This window comes from Geotrypetes seraphini, chromosome 5 (assembly GCF_902459505.1).
Source record: "Geotrypetes seraphini chromosome 5, aGeoSer1.1, whole genome shotgun sequence".
In the NCBI taxonomy this organism is placed as follows: domain Eukaryota; kingdom Metazoa; phylum Chordata; class Amphibia; order Gymnophiona; family Dermophiidae; genus Geotrypetes; species Geotrypetes seraphini.
In genome coordinates this window covers 26,234,641-26,256,128 of record NC_047088.1, presented here as the reverse complement: position 1 = coordinate 26,256,128, position 21,488 = coordinate 26,234,641, and the positions used below count along the sequence as shown (strand labels likewise).

Sequence of the window (21,488 nt, the reverse complement as noted above, 5' to 3'; positions counted from 1 at the left end):
AGCGGCAATTTTTATGTTCTTATCACCCTTTCCCTGAAGAAATTGAGAGGAAGCATCGGGACTTATCTCCTCTCCAGCCTTCCATCATGAATGTATTCTTTGAATTACAAATAGGTGACTAAAACTGTTAGCTCACTATGAGAACCCTTGACTGGAACGCGTCATAACGATATTCATAGAAGCCAAATCATCTTCCATCTTTCTGTCTTTGCGTACATCCAGCAGGTGTCGAAAGCAATGTTTTATTAACTTCTCTGGTCTCTGCTATCAGATGTCAGCCCATCACGATGAAATACAACCTTGTAATCCGTAGTCTAAAACACAGTAGGGGAAAATACACATTACAACCTTATTACGTGAGTCCTATCTGCAAACAGCCTTTTTTTTTTTTACCTGTCAGCTATCAGGGCAGTTATGGGTTGAATAGCATATAAATTCTCTGCCCCGATTTTCTGGTGTTTGGGTTTCAGTTTCTCTTAATTGCAGCTGGTTGGAACGTTGATGTATACTGTATTGTCGGGGTAGGCACCATTTGATCTGTACACGATCGGTTTGCTTTGTGAATCTAGCCCTTAATCCTCCACTGCCCCAGGCATATTAGATAGACTGAGCCCGCCGGGACAGATAGGGAAAATGCATGACTACCTGATTGTAAACCACTTAATATACCTTGTTCAAGCGGTATATGAAATCCTAATCTCTTTCCTTATCAAATCCCAATATGAAGAAAAGTGGCTTTAAATGCTCCCAGGAGATAGTGTCCAACGTGACTGCGTTTCGACGACAAGGCTGTGTCAGGAGCATACAATCAACTGGTGACGCACAACAGCTCCCCCCAGTGTTAGAAAAATGTTCCTGGGTCCTTGTCTTCTGTTCGACATTGGATCTAGTAGATCGGCTGCCTTGTTTCCTTACCACAGGAATTGCAGTAGTCCATACGGATGATTGCAAAAGAATGAATGAGAAAGCGGAGAGTAGTTTGGTCAAGCAGATGAAGCAAATGGATCTGCTTAAGTTTATAGAAGCAGCGTTTAATGGCATTTGCAATCTGGCTTCACTGAGTAGACGACCCCCCCCCCCAGGAGTTTCACTAGCACAAGTGCTCGCACCCGACGTTAGGCGCGTAACTGCGGACTTATGCTAGTATTCTTTAAGAGCAATTGCGTGCAGAATTGCTGATACAGGATTCGCACGTAGGGCCATATTCTGTAAACAGCGTTGTAAGTTAGGCATTGGTAGGCATTGTATTAATTGGCGTTATAATGGACCGTGCTATTTAAAACCAATTAAAAACTTGTTAAAAAAAAAGTAGGCACCAGAATCGCATCTACAGCAGGACACCTCATGGAACCTTATACCTAAGTGGGCGTGGTTAGGGGGTGGCGCGGGACTTAGGAACCGTGCGGCACGATTCACTAAAGAACATGGAGGTCTACAATGTAAGCCATTAAAAACCTTAGGCAGATGCCTAAGTTTTCTGGTAGGCGCCGTTAGCTTCAGTTCTTTAAACGGCACCCAAGCATCAAGTTTCAAGTTTATTTTTGACTTATTGAATTGCTTAATTTAAATTTCCTAAGCGATTTACAGATAAAAAAAAAGATAAGTACATCAGATTAATTATAAAAGGATACATAGATTTGACATACTATCATACAAAATAATAAATAATGTCATACAAACTAACAGATACACAGGGGAAGAAAGGGTAGAACTACAATCGTATATATAAAAGAGAACATAAATGGTAAAAACAACAGGTAGGGTAGATATTGGGGGAATAAAAAGATAAAAAAGGAAAAAAATTTAATATTAATCGTTAATTAAGCTTATAAATTAAACGCATCTTTAAAAAGGAAACTCTTCAAAATGCCTTTAAACTGTTTCAGATCATTTTCTTCCCTAAGATACTGGGGCAAACTGTTCCAAAATTGTGGGGCTATTACAGAAAAAATATCAGGACGACGAGTTCCAATAACTTTTAGTGATTTAGTTTTTGATTGGTGGATCTTAAAGAACGTGATGTACTATGGGGAATAAGTAATCTATTAATAAATTGGGGTTCATTTGTAGATAATGTTTTTAAAACTAAGAGTAAAATTTTTTTTTTTTTTTTTAGTTTTATTGATTTTATAAAAGATGAAATACAAAGCCGTACGATGGGCAACAGGAAGCCAATGTGACTCAGTCAAGAGCGGTGTAACATGGTCAAATGACTGACATGCATCCGGCTGCCGATTTAGGCAACGTTTGCAGAATCCAGCCCTTGGCGCACATCATTCCGGCACCTGACTTTAAGCGACCTGCACAGAATTACCCGCACACTGGTTTTATTTATTTTTTTATTTTTATTTATTTAGTTCGTTTTCTGTACCGTTCTCCCAAAAGAGCTCAGAACGGTTTAGATGAATTTATTCAGGTACTCAAGCATCTTTCCCTGTCTGTCCCGGCGGGCTCACCATCTATCTAATGTACCTATTTTTCAAATGCTCATCATTCGTGGCATTTGCTTTCATTGCTTTGCGCATCACTTCCTGGCTCCTGTTCTCGTGGGTGGCCTTGATGGATAAGTAATATCACAAGGCATTTGGCGCAGTGTCTGCAGATTCCCATGAAGTAATGCATCTGACTTGAAACGATGCCATCAGATGCTGGTTAAAAGCTTCGTCCGTAACCATTCCGCCAAAAAGCTGACGCAGCAAACAGAGAGGTATATGTCACCTCTCTCGGGGCACGTCACAGCTGTGCAGCAGCTGGCACCCACAAAGGAAAATATTGTCATTTCTATTGATGGTTAATTAAATCAAGGTGCCCCCCCCCCAAAAAAAAAAAAAACAACTTTTAAATAAAGGAACGTTGCATCAGAACGTTGGAAGTGACACTAGCTTTCAGGTGATCATTAAGAAAGAATATTTGCCACCATTTGAGATGAAAATCAAGTCCACTCAGCATTGGCTTCGTTAGCATTTGTAAGTCTTTGCCCATAATTCAGAATGAAATTTTACTTGGCAGACTCTAAGGGGTCCTTTTATCAAGCCGCGCTGGCGGGGTTGGCGCGTCGGACATTTCATCACGCGCTAACCCCCGCGGCCAGATAATAAACTAACGCCCGCTCAATGCAGGCGTCAGCAGCTAGCGCGGCAGGCGGTTTAACGTGAGTTATTACGCGCATTAAACCCCCCTACCGCAGCTTGATAAAAGGACCCCTAAATCTTACTAAATGCTGTATTCGTGGCTCTTTGATTATAGCTTTTTAAATCCCCCTTAAATACCTCCCTTGCAGGACGGCTGCCTCCTCCAGTCTCGCGAGTCCCGCAGCCATTCAGGAAGCGGTGCGGGGGCCAGACTGGATGCCGAGAAGATCGCTCCTGCCCCGCACCGTTGGCCACGAGATTGGAGGAGGTAGCCGGCAGCCGTCCAGCAAGGGAGGTATTTAAGGGGGATGATTTTTTAAAAGTTCAGCTACTCTAGATAAGCCGTGGCCCGCCTCATTTCGACTAGTAACTGTTGGATAAGCCACGGCTAGTAACATGGGGTGGCTTATCTAACAGTTTTAAAATGTGATAACGGCCATACAATAAAAGAAATCTTTGGGGCCACAATTGCTTGTCTACATCCATCAACTCAACTGCAGCTCATAACAGTGAACTCGGATTGTGATCCATAATTATGCGGTGATACAGTGTACCACTGAGTGGTCACTACCTTTCTCCTCAAGTCACTTCATTGGCTTCCCATCCATTTCCGAATGCAGCTCAAACTCCTCTTGCATTCACTCTGAAGCCCCCCAGTATCTCCCTTCACTTATCTCTGTTCATCGGGCAAGCCCCTCTTATCTGTACCCTCCTCTTCCACTGCCAACTCCAGACTCCGTCCCTTCTTTCTTGCCACACCGTATGCCTGGAACAGGCTGCCTGAATCAATACGTCGTGCTCCGTCCCTAGCAGTATTCAAATCCAAGCTAAAGGCCCTCTTTTTTGAAACTGCTTTCAGCTCATAGCTCCCACTCACTGCTGTCGGATACCTCTGCCCACTGTATCGTTTCCTCTACCAGAATCTCCCCAACCCTGAGACGTCCTGTCTCTCAAATTAGATTGTTAGCTCTTCTGAGCAGGGACTGTCTGCGTACACTGTCGGTGCTATAGAAATGATAAATAGTAGTAATCCATGCATTCATTCTGACAAAAAACGTGCATCTGCAAAAAAATATATTCTGCTTCCCGTCTCTTTGAGGATAAGGAATCCTTGTAGATCAGGGGTCTCAAAGTCCCTCCTTGAGGGCCGCAATCCAGTCAGGTTTTCAGGATTTCCCCAATGAATATGCATGAGATCTATGTGCATGCACTGCTTTCAATGCATATTCATTGGGGAAATCCTGAAAACCCGACTGGATTGTGGCCCTCAAGGAGGGGCTTTGAGATCCCTGTACGTAGATCAAAGTTTTCAAATTACCAGCGAAGGCTACCGTGAGTTATCAATGCTTGTAACAAGAAAGAACATTCTTTAAAGCAATTCATTTCATTTTATCGCTACTTAACAGTGGGTGCCGATTACTCAAAGCGATATGGGCAGGACCTGGTAGAAATGATATCGCTCTAGCATTGAACTTATAGTGTTGATCAGGTTGCCTGCAGTGTAATGATATTGTGGCCAGGATCCCTGCCTTATCGCTTTCCAGAGTTTTAAAGTAGTTTAAAGCTTGAATAACATAAAATAACATAATATAATGTTATTTATGTTATTTCCCACGTGAAGAACTCCTGTAAACCTTGCAGTATTGAAACTCAGTGAACAAGGCATCTTAGACAAGCTGAAAAACAAATGGTGGTACGATAAGGGTGAATGTGGAGCCAAGGACTCGGGAAGTAAGGTCAGTCGCAGAAGGTCTTTTTGTACTGATTAGAAATCACATGTTTTTTTTAAATCCACTGTTCATACTTTTTCAAAAAAAATGATTTCCAAGAGCAGTCTCGACATTTTGATTCATGGTGACATTAGTGACAGCCGTAGTCCCAGTCTCGACACGTCCCAGTGGCAGACGATAGTATTCCAGGATTGCACAGAGAAACTGAGGAATTGTTTGATCTTTAATCTGAAAATACAAATAGATATAGATCAGGGGGTCTCAAAGTCCCTCCTCGAGGGCCGCAATCCAGTCGGGTTTTCAGGATTTCCCCAATGAATATGCATGAGATCTATGCGCTTGCACTGCTTTCAATGCAGATTCATTGGGGAAATCCTGAAAACCCGACTGGATTGCGGCCCTCGAGGAGGGACTTTGAGACCCCTGATGTAGATGTAGCATAAGAACAAATGCAACACAGTAGAGCACAGGTGTCAAAGTCGGTCCTCGAGGGCCGGAATCCATTCGGGTTTTCAGGATTTCCCCAATGAATATGCATGAGATCTATGTGCATGCACTGCTTTCAATGCATATTCATTGGGGAAATCCTGAAAACCCGACTGGATTGCGGCCCTCAAGGAGGGACTTTGAGACCCCTGATGTAGATGTAGCATAAGAACAAATGCAACACAGTAGAGCACAGGTGTCAAAGTCGGTCCTCGAGGGCCGGAATCCATTCGGGTTTTCAGGATTTCCCCAATGAATATGCATGAGATCTATGTGCATGCACTGCTTTCAATGCATATTCATTGGGGAAATCCTGAAAACCCGACTGGATTACGGCCCTCGAGGAGGGACTTTGACACCCCTGCAGTAGAGGCAGAAACAGTGACGTAAAGCTCAATGATAACATAGAATCTATCAGACATAAAGTAGTTTTACTGAAACTACTTTATGGACCCACCCAGCCAATCAGGTTTTCAGGAAACTCACACTGAATATGCATGAGATAAATTTGCATGTACTGCCTCCATTGTACGCAAATCTATCTCATGCCTTTGCATTGTAGGTATCCCGGAAACCTGACTGGTTGGGTGTGTCCCGAGGACTGGATTGAGAAGCCCTGCAAAAAGCGTTAGGCACACACACTGGCATAGCGAGGGTAGAAGGCGCAGGGGTGGTAGCGCCCCCATTGCCCTCTTCTCTGCCCCATGTGTGCCCTATTCCTTCCCCCCCCCCCCAACACCTGTTTAGTTGGTACAAAGATGAAAGCGCGCGGGACTATCGCACAAGGACAAATGCGCTCATACAAATGTGTGCAAGACGTCAACGCGCCAGATTAAAAGTTAAATTTAAAGCGCTCTGAGGGTTTGTGTGTGGGGCAAACTTACTTAGAAGTGTTGGCGCTGCCGTTGGGGAGTTCTGGGGGGGACTCCCCCCATTACAGAAGAAAGTGTAATTTTTCCATTTTAGGGAAAAATTACAGTTTCCTCTGTAAGTGGAGGGGGTTCCCCCAACCCCACCCCCCCAATGGCAGCACCAACACTTCTAAGTAAACTGGGGGGTGTTCCCCCCACCCCACTACCCCCCTCAGAGTGCTTTAAATTTAACTTTTAATCCAGCGCACTGAGGTCCAGTGCACAACTGTCTGAGCTCCTTTGTCCGCACGTGATTGTCTGGCGCACTTGAGTCCCGTCACCATTTAGCTTCCCCGGCATGAGCAGCATCTCCAACTTGCCGCTGGCGTCGGCTCTCCCTCTCGCATCACTTCCTGGTCACGGGACCCGGAAGTAACGTCGGAGGGGGAGCGCCATGGCCGGCGCAAGCAGCAAGCTGGAGCTGCTGCTCACTCCGGCGAAGGGTTAGAGGTGTGGTTGAGGGGGAAAGTAAAGGCACACACGGGGCATGGGGCAGAAAGGCGATGTGCCAGCGCCCGGAGCATTCACCTTCCCCCTTACTATGCCACTGGGTACACAACTGGTCAGTGCTGTTAAAAATCCAGCAGCTTGCCTCTTAGGAAGATACATTGAATAGGGCTCATTTTCAAAGCCCTTAGACCAGGGCTGCCCAAGTCCGGTCCTCGAGATCTACAGGCCGGCCAGGTTTTCAGGATATCCACCATGAATATGCATGAGAGAGAGTTGCCTGCACTGCCTTCTTGGTATGCAAATCTCTCTCATGCAGGTTCATGGTGGATATCTAATCTAATCTAATCTAAACCTTAAGTTTATATACCGCATTATCTCCATGAGAATGGAGCTCGACACGGTTTACAAGAACTTAAAATAGTGGGTAGAGAAGAAGAAAAAGGATTACATGAACTTATGTGTAGAAGGGGGGAGAGAAACCTGGCCGGCCTGTAGATCTCGAGGACCGGAATTGAGCAGCCCTGCCTTAGACACACAAAGTGCCATGGGTTACTTTGAAAATGAGCCCCAGAGTCAACCAACCATCCCACTGAAAGCATGAAAACAGCTTTCCTATATGTGGATTGCTTCCCCCCCCCCCCTTAATCTTTTGTGACTAACATTATGGAACTGGGGATCCCACGTCATCTCTGGGGGGCATTCATTTGGATTGAGTTCTGAATTGGTTTGCTACTGCAACATTTACACATTAGCTGAGGTTTTGACAAGGCTGCTAAGAGATGTATAGTAGAGCACTGGAGGACCAGCAGTCAGTCGGGTTTTCGGGATAGCCTTAATGAATATGCATGAGACATTTGCATATAATGGAGGCGACAGGCATGCAAATCTGTCCCATACATATTCATTAGGGCTATTCCCGAAAACCTGACTGGCTGGTGGTCCTCCAGGACAGGGTTGGGAACCACTGCAGTAGAGTATCCCAAATGAAAATTTAGACGTTTAAATGATAACCCAACAGAATGCATCAGTCTTTCACATACATGTAGCATACATATGACTTTCTATTTTGGTTTTACACAGTAATAGATCATATTTGACAGTATTAATAGACAGTTCCCATGTAAGCTAAACACGAGGAGGCTAATTCCATAACAGCAATGGTTCCCAAACCTGGTCATGGACGCACCCCAGGCAGTCAGGTTTTCGGGATATCCACCATGAATATTCATGCAAATCTCTCTCGTGAATGTTCATTGAAGATATCCTGAAAACCCAAACGTTTGGGCTGCCTCCAGGACCAGGTCTGGGAGCTGCTGTCTAACAGGGCAAAGGAAGGCAGATGCCTACTTTCCTTTACAGCAGGGGCATCCAACCTCGGCCCTCGCCAGGTCAGATTTTCCCAAATAGACATGCATGAGATCTGTTGGCATACAATGGAAGCAGTGCGTGCAAATAGATCTCATGCATATTCATTGGGGAAATCCCGAAAACCCGACTGGATTGCGGCCCTCGAGGAGGGACTTTGACATCCCTGATCTACATGCATAAATGCGAGCCCTCCCAGGCTCCGCCTTCCTTAGTTGCAAATACTGCATATGCTATGCAGGATACACACGTATATAGAGAATAAGGCTTAGAAGTTTAACATATGTGCTTATATTCTAAACACTCCTCTGACTGGAATGCTCATTATAAAACAATGCTATTTCCCTATAGCCTAGATTTTTCTTTAGAACAAAGAGTAGGATAATTGGGAAGTTAGCAAAAATATAGTCCTCTCTGTCCCCCCCAAACAAACTATTGTGGTTTTTGAATAGTTTTAAGCAAGTTTGAGCTGTCCACCCTCTGCTTATTGGTGCACAGTCTGTTGATAGAGGCAAGGCACCTGCTTATATCCTGATGCCATATGAACATAGCGATGTTTATAGGCCTTGTCAGCCCATTGGTGAAAGGATCAATGCTCAGATGCCCTTCTTTTGGGAAGGAGCCACTAGGAATCCCCAGACATTTGAAAAGCACATTATAAAGAGTTGCAAAATGAAAAGTATTTGAACCAGTGATGTCCTGACTTAGAATTTTAACATCAACTTACGGACACATTTTCAGATGATATATAATTCTAGGGCAAGCAATAGCAGTGCAAATTAAGCTTCCAGCTGCATCCCTGGATCTCAGTACAACTAACAATCTTGTCCATTTTCCTTAGGACAAAACCAGTGCCCTGAGCCTCAGCAATGTGGCTGGCGTCTTCTATATTCTTGTCGGAGGTCTTGGCCTCGCCATGATGGTGGCTTTGATTGAGTTCTGTTACAAGAGCCGGGCAGAGTCAAAAAGAATGAAACTCACAAAGACTTCGCAAACTTTTAAGCCTGTCCCCGCCACCAGTGCTCAGAATTATGCCACGTATCGGGAAGGATACAACGTGTATGGAACAGAAAGTGTTAAGATCTAAGGGTATGGTGGAGCCCTTGTAAGTTAAAACACCTAGTCTTGGCCTCACTGAGCCCCTTTGTGTGTGTGTGTGGGGGGGAGGGCACTCTCAGTTCCGTTGAAGAAGGCTGTAGCAATACCTCTTGTTTTCTTAAGGATGAAGTGCCAGATATATTTTTGTTTCTCAGGTGATAATGCTGCTCTTAAAATTCACATTGATGGTATGTATTTCTTAGGATAAGCAGATTGGGTCAATATCAAAGTTATTTATTCAGGTAAGTTTAGAAGCTATCTGAATAAATCATTTTTAAAATCTCAGTTCCTCTCATCCTACATTCCAGTTAAATTTTGGGCAGGCAGTTCAGTGTCCATCCAAACTTAACTGGTTAAATATGGGGATGGCAGGTGAGTGGGGGGCAAGAGGATGACACCAATATTCAGCACTACTTGGTTTAACTTAACCACTTAAGGCTGCCAACTGGATCCAAATTCACATAACAGGGTTGAGGCAGACCTGGGTTTACCCCGATGCATACAGGGACTTGTAGTTCTGATTTCCCTATTGCATGCCCTAAGAAAAACAAGACTACAAGTAACAGCATGCTATGGGGTAAACCTAGGACCGGATCAACCATGTCCTGTGAATCTGGATCCAGTTGGCAGCCTTAAGGCATAAGTTAGGTTAAGACAAATAGCAGGTTTACGTTAACCAGATAAGACATCCAGCTAACTAATTGACTATATCCAGCAGCACCAGTTTAACCTGGGATGTGGCTGCTCCTGCAGCTTTATCTTTAACTCTTTGAAGTTCCTGCTGACTCCCTCTGCTGCTGTTATTGCTATTATAAGGATCCCATGGCCCTCCTCCTTTGCTGCTGAGTGTTATAAACTATTCCGTCAGAAGTCTTGGCTTACCTAATAGGCCTTTAAAAAGCTCTGCCATTACATCTGCAATTGATGGAGAGAGGGGAATCACTAATTTATCATTTACTTTCTGCAGTTGGCTGGGCTCCCTCTGCTGGTTTTAAACCAGAATGCGCCCACAAAGTCTATTACTGTATACTGTAGAGTTGAAACTAGACACCAGAACACTGAGGGATTAATTTTGTACCTGCACCAATACAGAAACAAAATGGCCCACACTTTTCTGTGTAGAGACCTTGGTGAATTTTCAAAATGAATGTATACATGTGCCCCCATTAGAAAATTAGTCTTGCATCCGTGCCTATTTTTACCATGCAAAACTTTTCTGGATTAATTTATGCACATATGGTTGAATATGCATGCAAATTCAAACCCCTCCCTAAACCCACCACCAAGAACACTTCCCCTCAACCCAGGCAAATGTATGTGCAGCTTTTTCTGTACATCAATCACTGCTTTACAAATATACAGTTCAAAAGTAGCCTACTTGTAACTAGGATTGAAGTTTGGCAATGGTCCAAGCCCTGATAAAATGCAGAAGCAACCAAGATATCATTTATCCAGGGGAACTCACCCATTTATAAAGAACACCATAAGGATAGATTTGCTAATAATTAGTTATTTACAAAAAAAGAATTATTGTACCACTCATCCAAGAAAATTTTCTCTCAGCAATGTGCAAAAACATATAATTAAAACAAATAATAAATGATTAAAATAGAGATTAAAATACCAACAATGAATAAGCATTAAAAATAGATTAAAATACCGATTATGCCAAAAACAGTCTATTCAAACCACCCACCACTACCTTAGTGCAAATCCATACCAAGGCCCTGATTCTTTAAACCACAGGTGTCAAAGTCGGTCCTCGAGGGCCAGAATCCAGTCGGGTTTTCAGGATTTCCCCAATGAATCTGCATGAGATCTATTTGCATGCACTGCTTTCAATGCATATTCATTGGGGAAATCCTGAAAACCCGACTGGATTCCGGCCCTCAAGGGCCGGAATCCAATCGGGTTTTCAGGATTTCCCCAATGAATCTGCATGAGATCTATTTGCATGCACTGCTTTCAATGCATATTCATTGGGGAAATCCTGAAAACCCGACTGGATTCCGGCCCTCGAGGAGGGACTTTGACACCCCTGCTTTAAACGATGTCTGCCAGCAGGTGCCTAGATAGGCACACCTACTGAGTTGCCTAACTTACCCCCCCCCCCCCTTTTATGAAGCCGCATTATGCTTTTTTATCACCGACCACGGTGATAAAAGCGTCGAAGTTCACTGACTTCCTGAGAGCGTCGGAGCTAATACCACCATAGCCGGCAATAAAAAAGCCTAATATGGTGTCATAAAAGGGGAACCTTAATTTTTTTCTTAACTAATTTAATTGGCACAGTAATTGAAAAGCAGTTAAAAGCCAAATAAAAAACAATTTTTAAAAAATTTAATTTTCAGATAGGCGTCCTGTAGGCATCTACATTGAAGCACCTACTGGCGCCTACCTGAAAAGTAGGCATGGTTAGGGCACAGTTTGGGCATGGAATGATTTAACAGAGTAACATAGTAGATGATGGCAGATAAAGACCCGAATGGTCCATCCAGTCTGTCCAACCTGATTCAATTTAAATTTTTTAAATTTTTTCTTCTTAGCTATTTCTGGCCAAGAATCCAAAGCTCTACCCGGTACTGTGCTTGGGTTCCAACTTCCGAAATCTCCGTTAAAACCTACTCCAGCCATCTAAACCATTTACTCCAGCCATTGAAGCCCTCTCCAGCCCATCCTCCCCGAGACGGCCTTATACAGACACAGACCGTGCAAGCCTGCCCAGTACTAGCCTTTGTTCAATATTTAATATTATTTTCTGATTCTAGATCCTCTGTGTTCATCCCACGCTTCTTTGAACTCCGTCACCATTTTCCTCTCCACCATTTTCCTCTCTCGGGAGCGCATTCCAGGCATCCACCACCCTCTCCGTAAAGTAGAATTTCCTAACATTGCTCTTGAATCTACCACCCCTCAACCTCAAATTATGTCCTCTGGTTTTACCATTTTCCTTTGTCTGGAAAAGATTTTGTTCTACGTTAATACCCTTCAAGTATTTGAACATCTGAATCATATCTCCCCTGTCCCTCCTTTCCTCTAAGGTATACATATTCAGGGCTTCAAGTCTCTCCTTATACGTCGTATTAGGCATTAGGAGGTATCTGTGTTAGGAACCAGTAAATTAGGCGAAGAAAACCCTGGCCTAATATACTGACGCCTAATATGACACCTACTGGCCCCTACATTGAGTTAGGCACCGCTAGGTATGATTGCATCAACATTGCCTAGCAGTTGATTGTCAACTGTGCCTAACATCTAGGTGCCGTTTATAGAATCAGGCCCCAAATGCTTCCATTGAAAGAAAAAAAGAACAGCAGGTCAATGTTTCAAAGCACGTGCCAGGAGACCAGCATTTGCTGTTTGCTTAAGGGCTATTGGCTGGGTTTATCCAGCAATTTTCAGTAGCACTATCCAGATACTGTAATGCCACTGAAAATCATGAGGGACCAGGCCAACACTGTCCATAGAGTGCTGCTGCAAAACATGAGTGGCACTCCAGCACTAGCCACATAATGCAGCTGAAAATCACTAGACGGCTTACTATTTTTTCAGTGACCGCCCCACAATCTTGGAATAATCTCCCTCTCTATATTAGAGAAGAAAAGAACTTAACTAAACTCAAGACTAAGCTTAAAAGTTTCCTTTTCAATGACGTTTTTAGTTAATAAATGACTTTACATTCCTTCTTAACCTTATATCTTCTTATTTGTACTTTACTCCCTTCCTTTTGTTGTTATCCTGAAATATAGAATTTGATACAGAATGTAACCCTTTAAATATATATTTCCTAGTGTTTCATGATTGTAAGTTTTTGTAATTATGTAATTATTTGTCTATGTAACAATTATCCCAAGTTTTTATTTATTCATTTATGTTTGTACATCGCCTAGAATGTAGAATAGGCGATTAATCAAATTGCATAATAAACTTGATAAACTTGATTAGCAACTACCCTGGCACTATCACATAGTTATCACAATAGAGGGGGGGGGGGGAACAGCATCAAGAGCCACAACAAGAAAATGAGGAATTTTCTTGACCACGGATGTAAGGAGTCATCAATAAATTATGTTTATTGATAATCCAACCTGGACCATATTCAGCCTTTCCCTGTATCAAGGAACTATAACATATTCATAAAATTAAATGTATGCTAAATAAATACAAATAACAGAAAAAAAATTATATAAAAATAAAAGTGAACAGTCAAAAACCCAACCACTAAAAATATGTAAAAGCATATTGTGATCATACCCATCCAGACAGCCATCAGGATTTTCTCAAGTCACTAATCATCTCCTGTTTTCCCTGAAGAATAACCTAGAGAGCAACCAGACTTCTAAGAAAACTGCTTAGAGAACACTCCCACTATTAATAAAGCCAAGATCCTCCAAAGGTCCTTCCTCAAGGTCCTTTTCCTTATCAGGGTGAGAAACTCCCAGTAAACAAAATGTAGTCTCTTGGTCTTTGCTATAAGTTCCCAAGGTCTACATCAGAATGGGTCAAGTCTTAGAAATCCTCAAATGGCACAAAGAAAGGTCTCTCAATTGGAAATCATATGCAAATTAGTATTCAAATTAGTTCAAACTCAGAGTAATGAAATAATCAAATCGGGTGTTGCTCAGTCTCCCACTAGCCATTCCTAAACTAGCTATTACTACCCACTAGCAGAACTCTGATAGTTCACCCTGATAGAAAAGAAAGACTTCCAAAACCTACTCTCAAAGTCAAGTGATTTTTTTTCATTTAATATCACTGAGTAGTATTTCCAGTGGTATAGATTCCTGCACTTCTTCTATAGCAGATTCAGGAATGATGCATGATAATATTAAGAACAGTGTATGGGTGTGCGTGCTGTACTTTAGAGGGAACACTGGAACTAGGATAGTTAGCCATTTTTCAGCTGAAAACAGAAATAAACAGCAAGAATTGTAAAATCTGCAAGTTCTGAGGTATATACAAATCTGACTTAACCCTTTCAGGACCATAAGGATCGTAGGCCAATTTTTGTGGTTTTGACGACATTTTTATGGTAAAAAGGGCTTGCAGATGCCAAAAAATTGATTTTTTTTTTGTGAAATATCATTATTTTTATTTAAAAAAATCACACTTCTGGCTTATGGACAGTGTGGCAAGTGAATCTTCTCGTCAATCTAGCAACGACGCTAATGAATGAATGTCGGAACCAGTTTGTTTACATAAAGGCAGTATCATATGGAATCCGTACATATCAAATTTAGAACTGTAGACTATCCCAATCAAAATTTATAGGATTTTAAAGTTATGGGACAAATATGTCCCTTGGTCCTGAAAGGGTTAAGAACAGCTTTAAAAACATAATTCGTTCTTAATCCAGGGGACTGCCTGTATAGCTCTCAAAGGAGACTATGTTGTTTAATTTGCTTTTTGTGCCAAACCTTTCCAACCATCCTCGTAATTTAGGAGCAGGATAGGCAATCCTAACATGTATGTACAAGAACATCAATGAATCTGGCTTATGCATATTCATTTTTGATATCCTAAAAAACCAGACTGGCCAGTGGGTTCTCCAGGACTAGCTTGAGAAAGCCCATTGGTGAGGATTCAGAATAATTACTTTGCTATGAGCCTTCTCTGTGAGCTTGAGTCGACTGTTGAGCCATCATAACAGTTTCTCCTTAGAAGACGCCACAGGCTTTCAAAATTTCCATCCCAGAGATGGCTACATGTACGTCTTTGCGGGAAAAACTGACATGTGAAAACTGAAATAGTAATTTTTATTATCAAATGAATTTAGAGGAAAGAAAGATGCCAACGCATCATCCAAGAATCCATTCTAAGAAAAGGCAGCTGCAGTCTTTGAGCGCCATAAATATGTCTGGTTTTCCGGAGGCCCACTATTCGTGTTCATTCATTTGGTTATCCCAGGACTTGACCATCCCCTTGCCAATCCATTATCTTTTACTTTCACATGAAATCTGATGAGATCTCACATTTGTCTTTTCTTTTTCTTCATAGATCGCTAATTATTGAAGGCACACAGCAGGAGGAGCATCTAAGAAAGTGGCCACTTCGTAGAATCTCGACCGTTGGAACTGGGCTACCTTCTCTCCTTGGTGTTCAGGCATGACTCAAAAAAAAATTGCTGATGGTGCAATTAACTTTTATTAGGAAGAACTGAAAGTTTTCCTTCAGTGCCTTATGGAACAATCTACAACTCACAACAATGCAAGTTATCCCTGCAACATCCCTTCGCTTTGCTTGAAAAAAAAAATGTAAAAACAAAACCAAGGAATGGGTACCATGACATGGTTCATACCTGGTGGGGTGGGAGAGGGAACGTTCTTGTACAAGAAGTCAGTTACAGCAAAAGCCATTCTTTGATACTACTGCATAGTTTAGGAATGTCTCTGTTTCCAAAATTCTTGATAAACCAATGGCATTTCAGCTCTCCTGGGCTAACACTCTTGGCTTCTGAGAGCCACTAACACTTGCTTTATTTAAAAAAAAAAAAAAATTAATAATAATAATCCTGCATTAAACATAGGGATGGACATCAAATAGTGCCCCAGTAAGGTACAGCGATGTGTAAACGGTTTTTTCCCCTCCTGATTTCACCTATTATTGCTTATATGTCACACTTAATGATTCCTGATTTTAAACAAATGTAATATTAGACAAAGAGAACCTGAGTAAACATATAGCACAATTTTTTAATTATTACTTAATTTAAGGAACATATCAGTTCTAACCTTGATAACTGGTTGCACCACCTTTAGCAGTAACAATTGCAATCAGACACTCCCCATAATTCGATATCAGCCTTTCATATAGCTGTTGAGGAATCTCAGTCCACTCTTTGCAGAGCTGCTTTCATTCAGACACATTCTTAGATTTTTGTGCATGAACCGTTCGTTTCAGGACCTGCCACAGCATGTCTCTTGGGATCAAGTCAGGACTTTGACCAGGCCAGGCCAGAGCTTTAATCTGGTTTCTCCTCAGCCTTTTGGATATATAGACTTGCTTTTGTGTTTGGATCATTGTCTTGCTATATAACCCAACTATGCCTCAGCTCCAGCTCAAAGACAGATGATTGGACATTCTCCTTAAAAATTTCCAGCACAGTGCAGAATTCCTGGTCCTGAAGCAGCAAAGCATCCCCACACCATCACACTACCACCATCGTGTTTGACTTGGTATGATGTTCTTAGTGTGGAATGTTGTCTTTGCTTTTATGCCCGACGTAATGGGAGCTGTGTTATCCAAAGAGTTTCACTTTTGACTTATCTGTCCACAGAACATTATTCCAAAAGGCTTGTTGATCATCCAGGTGTGCTATTGCAAATATGAGATGAGAATTAATGTAGCATTGGCTTCCATCTCACTGCTCTCCCGTGAATTCCACTTTTGTCCAGTGTCATCCTTATTGTGGAGTCATGGATACTGACCTTAACTGAGGCTAGAGAAGCTTGTAATGTTTTAGAATGTTCTGGAATGTTTTGTAACTTCCTGCGCCTTTGGAATATTTTTTGTGGATCAGCCACTGCTGAGCAGATTTCACTACTAATCCCGGTCTTCTCCATTTGGAAATAATGGTGCTCATTAAAAAAAAAAAATAGATATCTCAAAATACCCTCCCCCCCCCCCAAAAAAAAAAAAATCTATCTGCCAAAAACATCCAAACAGCAATTTTGGAAAGGCAGAAAATAAAAAGTCCAACACCAAGTTTACCAAGTTTGTTCTATATTTGATATACTGACCATCTGCAAGTATCTGGTCAGTTTACAGAGTAAAATTACAAAGTTAATTGCAGTATTAAAATGAAAATATAGTTCTATAAAATAAAAGGTCATTTACTAAATATTACATAATTGACTGACGAGACTTAGACAGGTTTGATACATAGGTTTAGGTTGGAAAAAAAATACATTGAAGTAAATAAAAAATTTGTAAAGGACGGGAAAGAGGGGAGGGAAAGAAACAGAAGAAAGAGGGGGTGTCGCTTCTTAAAATACTGCAGTTCTTCCAAATAGTAAGGAAGCATGTTTTTGCCAGGACTAGCAAGGGCCTAAAAAAAGCTGAACTTCCAACAGTGATGCTCAAACAGGAAGAAACATCCAAGGCCTAGATTTAGAACAGCCTAAGCTAGACCTCTTTTAATCATGTCCAGGGTGAAAAACAAAGAAGTTGCTTTGATTGAACAGCTGACTCCTGCAGGGATGATAGCGAGGGAGGCTGGCACCAGGGGAAGTGGCCCTGCTCTTTCCTGCCACTTGAGTGGCCCCCACCTCTGGTATCCCCTTGAAATGTTTGCTGGCGTTGAGCATCATCTTCCACTTGCTGCTCGCGCTGGCCTTGGAGAAGCTAAAACGGAATACCGGGCTCTATGACAGCCTCAGGTATTTTAGGCATTCTGAGAAAATCAAGAAGCAAGTGTGAGAAGTAGCCTAGTGGATATTGCAGTGTCCCTTAAACCAAGAGACCCTGGTTCAAATCCAGCTATAGCTCAATGTTTGTTCTTTTTTTAATTGTGAGCCATCTAGAAACAGAAATATACCTTCTGTACCTAAATATAGAAACCACCTGCAAGCCTGAAGGACATTGAAGTGGTGTGCATTCGGGTAGAGTAGGTATTTTTCTGTTCCTGGAGGGGATCACAATTACAAAAATACAAGAGTTAAAGTGGGAGATGAATTGGAGTCCCTTAATTTAAAGTCCAGTGTACTAACTAGATTCCCCCTCTGCTCTGCCTGGATATTTGTGCAGGAACAAACAAACCAAAACTGCAGATATATACAACGATGTAGGCAAATTTTATTGTGACAAGCAAACTATATATTAAAACCTTTTTACCAAACAGAGGACCCAACACGGTCCGTGTTTCGGACAACCTTCATCAGGGGTCCATGGTAGATAAAGGAAAAAACATATGTCACAACAAATATTGAAAAAGATAATATAAAACCAAACAGATGATGTGTCACGCCAAGAGTCTCTGCAAATAGTAAAAATCGCTAGAGTGTCCATCTCACAGCCATTCTCAAAAAGAAAATCTAGATTATTCTGGATGTTATGAGCAAGATGTTCCAATTCTTACTTGATTAAATAAATATACAAAACACCATTAAGAAATCAAAAAGGACTGAAGAATCGAGACTATAATGATACTTAATTTAAATTTAATTGAAAGTTATATTAGGGACAAGCCTCAGATAGTGGAGTACATCCTCCCATACTGGGATATCTTTAAGAGAAAGAAAACATCTTTCTCCAACTCCTATAACATCACCAGCTTAGTCCCACCTCCCTACCAAATTAATTAATTACCAAAAGTTAAATTACTTCCTATAATTCATCTATCTCGACGGAGTGAAAAATTGATCCACTTGTACCCATTCTGCTCCACTCAGGATTTTGTAGACTTCAATCATATCTCAGCTGCCTCTTTTCCAAGCTGAAGAGCCCTAACCTTTTTAGTCTTTCTTCTTTCTTTTATAATTATGAGCCCTCCAGAAACAGAAAAATGCATACTGTCCCTAAATATAGAAGCCACCTGTAAACCTGAAGGCTATTGAAGTGATGTACATTCAGATACAGTATGTATTTTTCTGTTCCTGGAGGGTTCACAATTGCTGTCCTGCTCTGCAAGGATGACTGTGTAGCCATTCCTTTAAGAATGCTGCCAGACAGGAAATCCTGATCTATTTCCTGTTAGACATCCATTTTGGATGTTATGAGCTACATCCAAAATCTAAACCTATACGGCGGTCACTGGTGCAGCTTTGTAAAACAGGCCCTTAGATCAACTGAAATTTATGGGGAATTTAGAAAACATCTAAAAACATCTATTTTTGAAGTATCTAAGTAGTTAATTTGTAAAAAAATTTATATTATGTAATTATCAGATTTTTAGGGTTTTTAGCCATTACTTTTTAACTAATCTTCAACTTTTATTGTATTTTAAATGATGTAAACCGCATAGAACTTCATGGCTTTGCGGTATATAAATAAATTGTTATTATTATTATTATTATTAAGGGTGGGCTACAAATAATAATCTATAAGTTATAAATAAATAAACTAAACTAAAACTAAACTAAACCTTAGGTTTGTATACCGCACCATCTCCACAAGCATAGAGCTCGGCACTATAAATAACTATCTTTATTCTGATTTGGACGTTCTTTTGAAAATGTCCCTCTATGTGGATTGATTTTTCACTCCGTCAAAAACTACAAAGACTAGGGGGACACTCGATGAAATTACAGGGAAATACTTTTAAAACCAATAGGAGGAGAATAGTTAAGCTCTGGAACGCGTTGCCAGAGGTTGTGGTAAGAGCGGATAGCATAGCTGGTTTTAAGAAAGGTTTGGACAAGTTCCTGGAGGAAAAGTCCATAGTCTGTCATTACGAAAGACATGGGGGAAGCTACTGCTTGCCCGGATCAGTAGCAAGGAAGGTTGCTACTCTTTGGGTTTTGGCCAGGTATTAGGGATCTGGATTGGCCACCGTGAGAATGGGCTACTGGGCTTGATGAACCATTGGTCTGACCCAGTATGGCTGTTCTTATGCTCTTACGTGAGCCAAGTATAGGACAATCAAGCCATTATAACATCACTGATGAGGTTGGCTCTGAGGCACTGTGGAATGAGGCATTATGACATCACAATGTCAGCTTTGGAATGTTCATTGGGGTTCCGGAATCTTGCTATTCTTTGAGATGCTGGAATGTTTTGGAACTCTTTGGGTTTTGGCTAGGTACTAGGGACTTGGATTGGCCACCGTGAGAACGGGCTTCTGGGCTTGAAGGACCTTTGGTCTGACCCAGTAAGGCTATTCTCGTGTTCTTATGTCTTTATAAAATATCATCTTAATAGCTCCTCTTACTGTCTTAAATTAGGAGTTGGTACCATCTTGGGGTATCATTTGTTATCCACCACTCTTGTTTTCTGTAGTATTTATTAGGATTTGGTTTTTGTCTATCCTTTTTTTGACTTTTTGTTTGAAGTCCCTCTCTTCCAACCAGGACACTTAGAATGACATATACCAACCAGACGTCAATGGAGCACTTTGAGTTGAAAATACAACTGGCACAAGGAATGGGGTGACACTCATACTATATAAGGTTCATACAAGCCTCATGAAGAAAATCTGTTCCTGATTAGAAACATAGAAAAAAGCGGCAGAAAAGGGCTATAGCCCACCAAGTCTGCCCATTCCAAGTATCCCCTCCCCTGAATTTACTCCCTTAAAGATCCCACGTGAGTATCCCATTTTCTCTTAAAATCCGTCACGCTGCTGGCCTTTATCACCTGGAGTGGGAGTCTGTTTCTATAACCATAAAGCCCTATGACCTCACAATGCAGATGTAAAGAGCTTTAGCCAATAGGAAGAGGAGATGCAAATGTTAAGAGCCTTAGCCAATAGGGAGAGGAGGAGATAGTGGATGCTGTGGCCATTTGGCCTTTATCTGCCATCACAGAAACATAGAAACATAGAAAAAAGCGGCAGAAAAGGGCTATAGCCCACCAAGTCTGCCCATTCCAAGTATCCCCTCCCCTGAATTTACTCCCTTAAAGATCCCACGTGAGTATCCCATTTTCTCTTAAAATCCGTCACGCTGCTGGCCTTTATCACCTGGAGTGGGAGTCTGTTCCAATGATCCACTACTCTTTCGGTGAAGAAGTACTTCCTGGAGTCGCCATGAAACTTCCCTCCCCTGATCTTCAGCGGATGCCCTCTGGTGGTCGAGGGTCCCATGAGCCAGAAGATATCATCTTCTGACTCGATGCGTCCCGTGATGTACTTATATGTTTCAATCATATCTCCCCGTTCTCTTCTTTCCTCAAGTGAGTACAGCCGCAATTTTTTAAATCTTTCTTCATACGTGAGATCCTTGAGCCCCAAGACCATCCTGGTGGCCGTTCGCTGAACCGACTCGATCCTCAGCACGTCCTTTCGGTAGTGTGGTCTCCAAAACTGAACACAGTACTCCAAGTGAGGCCTCACCATGGCTCTGTACAACGGCATCATAAATAGGGGAGGAAAATGACTTTGAAGAACATGAAATACCACAGTACAATAGAAGTGCACCTCATTTCATAGGTTATGTTTCCATATCCATGCAATGGTGCACACAGTGCTTAATTTCTGGAAGAAATGCCCGGAGCAGAGTTCCTTATAAAGAATGAAACAGGGGACACATTTTTCCACGTCCCCACAGGAACTCCATTTTCATGTCCCATCCCCGCAAGTTTTTTTTTTGTTGTCCCTGTCCCTGCCCCATTCCTGCAAGCTCTGCCTTAACAGCACAAGCCTCGAACACTTATGATTTTAA

General features: G+C 41.8%; 1 protein-coding gene across 1 annotated transcript in view; it reads left to right on the top strand.

Moving 5' to 3' along the window:
* GRIA3 (glutamate ionotropic receptor AMPA type subunit 3) overlaps window positions 1-18,457 on the top strand; it is a 430,530-nt gene extending 412,073 nt beyond the window's left edge. Inside the window, exons 14-16 of the mRNA XM_033945127.1 lie at window positions 4,753-4,867; window positions 8,915-9,162; window positions 15,169-18,457. Of these exons, the coding sequence (XP_033801018.1) occupies window positions 4,753-4,867; window positions 8,915-9,160 (361 nt within the window). The 3' untranslated portion in view covers window positions 9,161-9,162; window positions 15,169-18,457. The remainder of the gene's footprint in view (window positions 1-4,752; window positions 4,868-8,914; window positions 9,163-15,168) is intronic.
* Window positions 18,458-21,488: the final 3,031 nt, after the last annotated feature.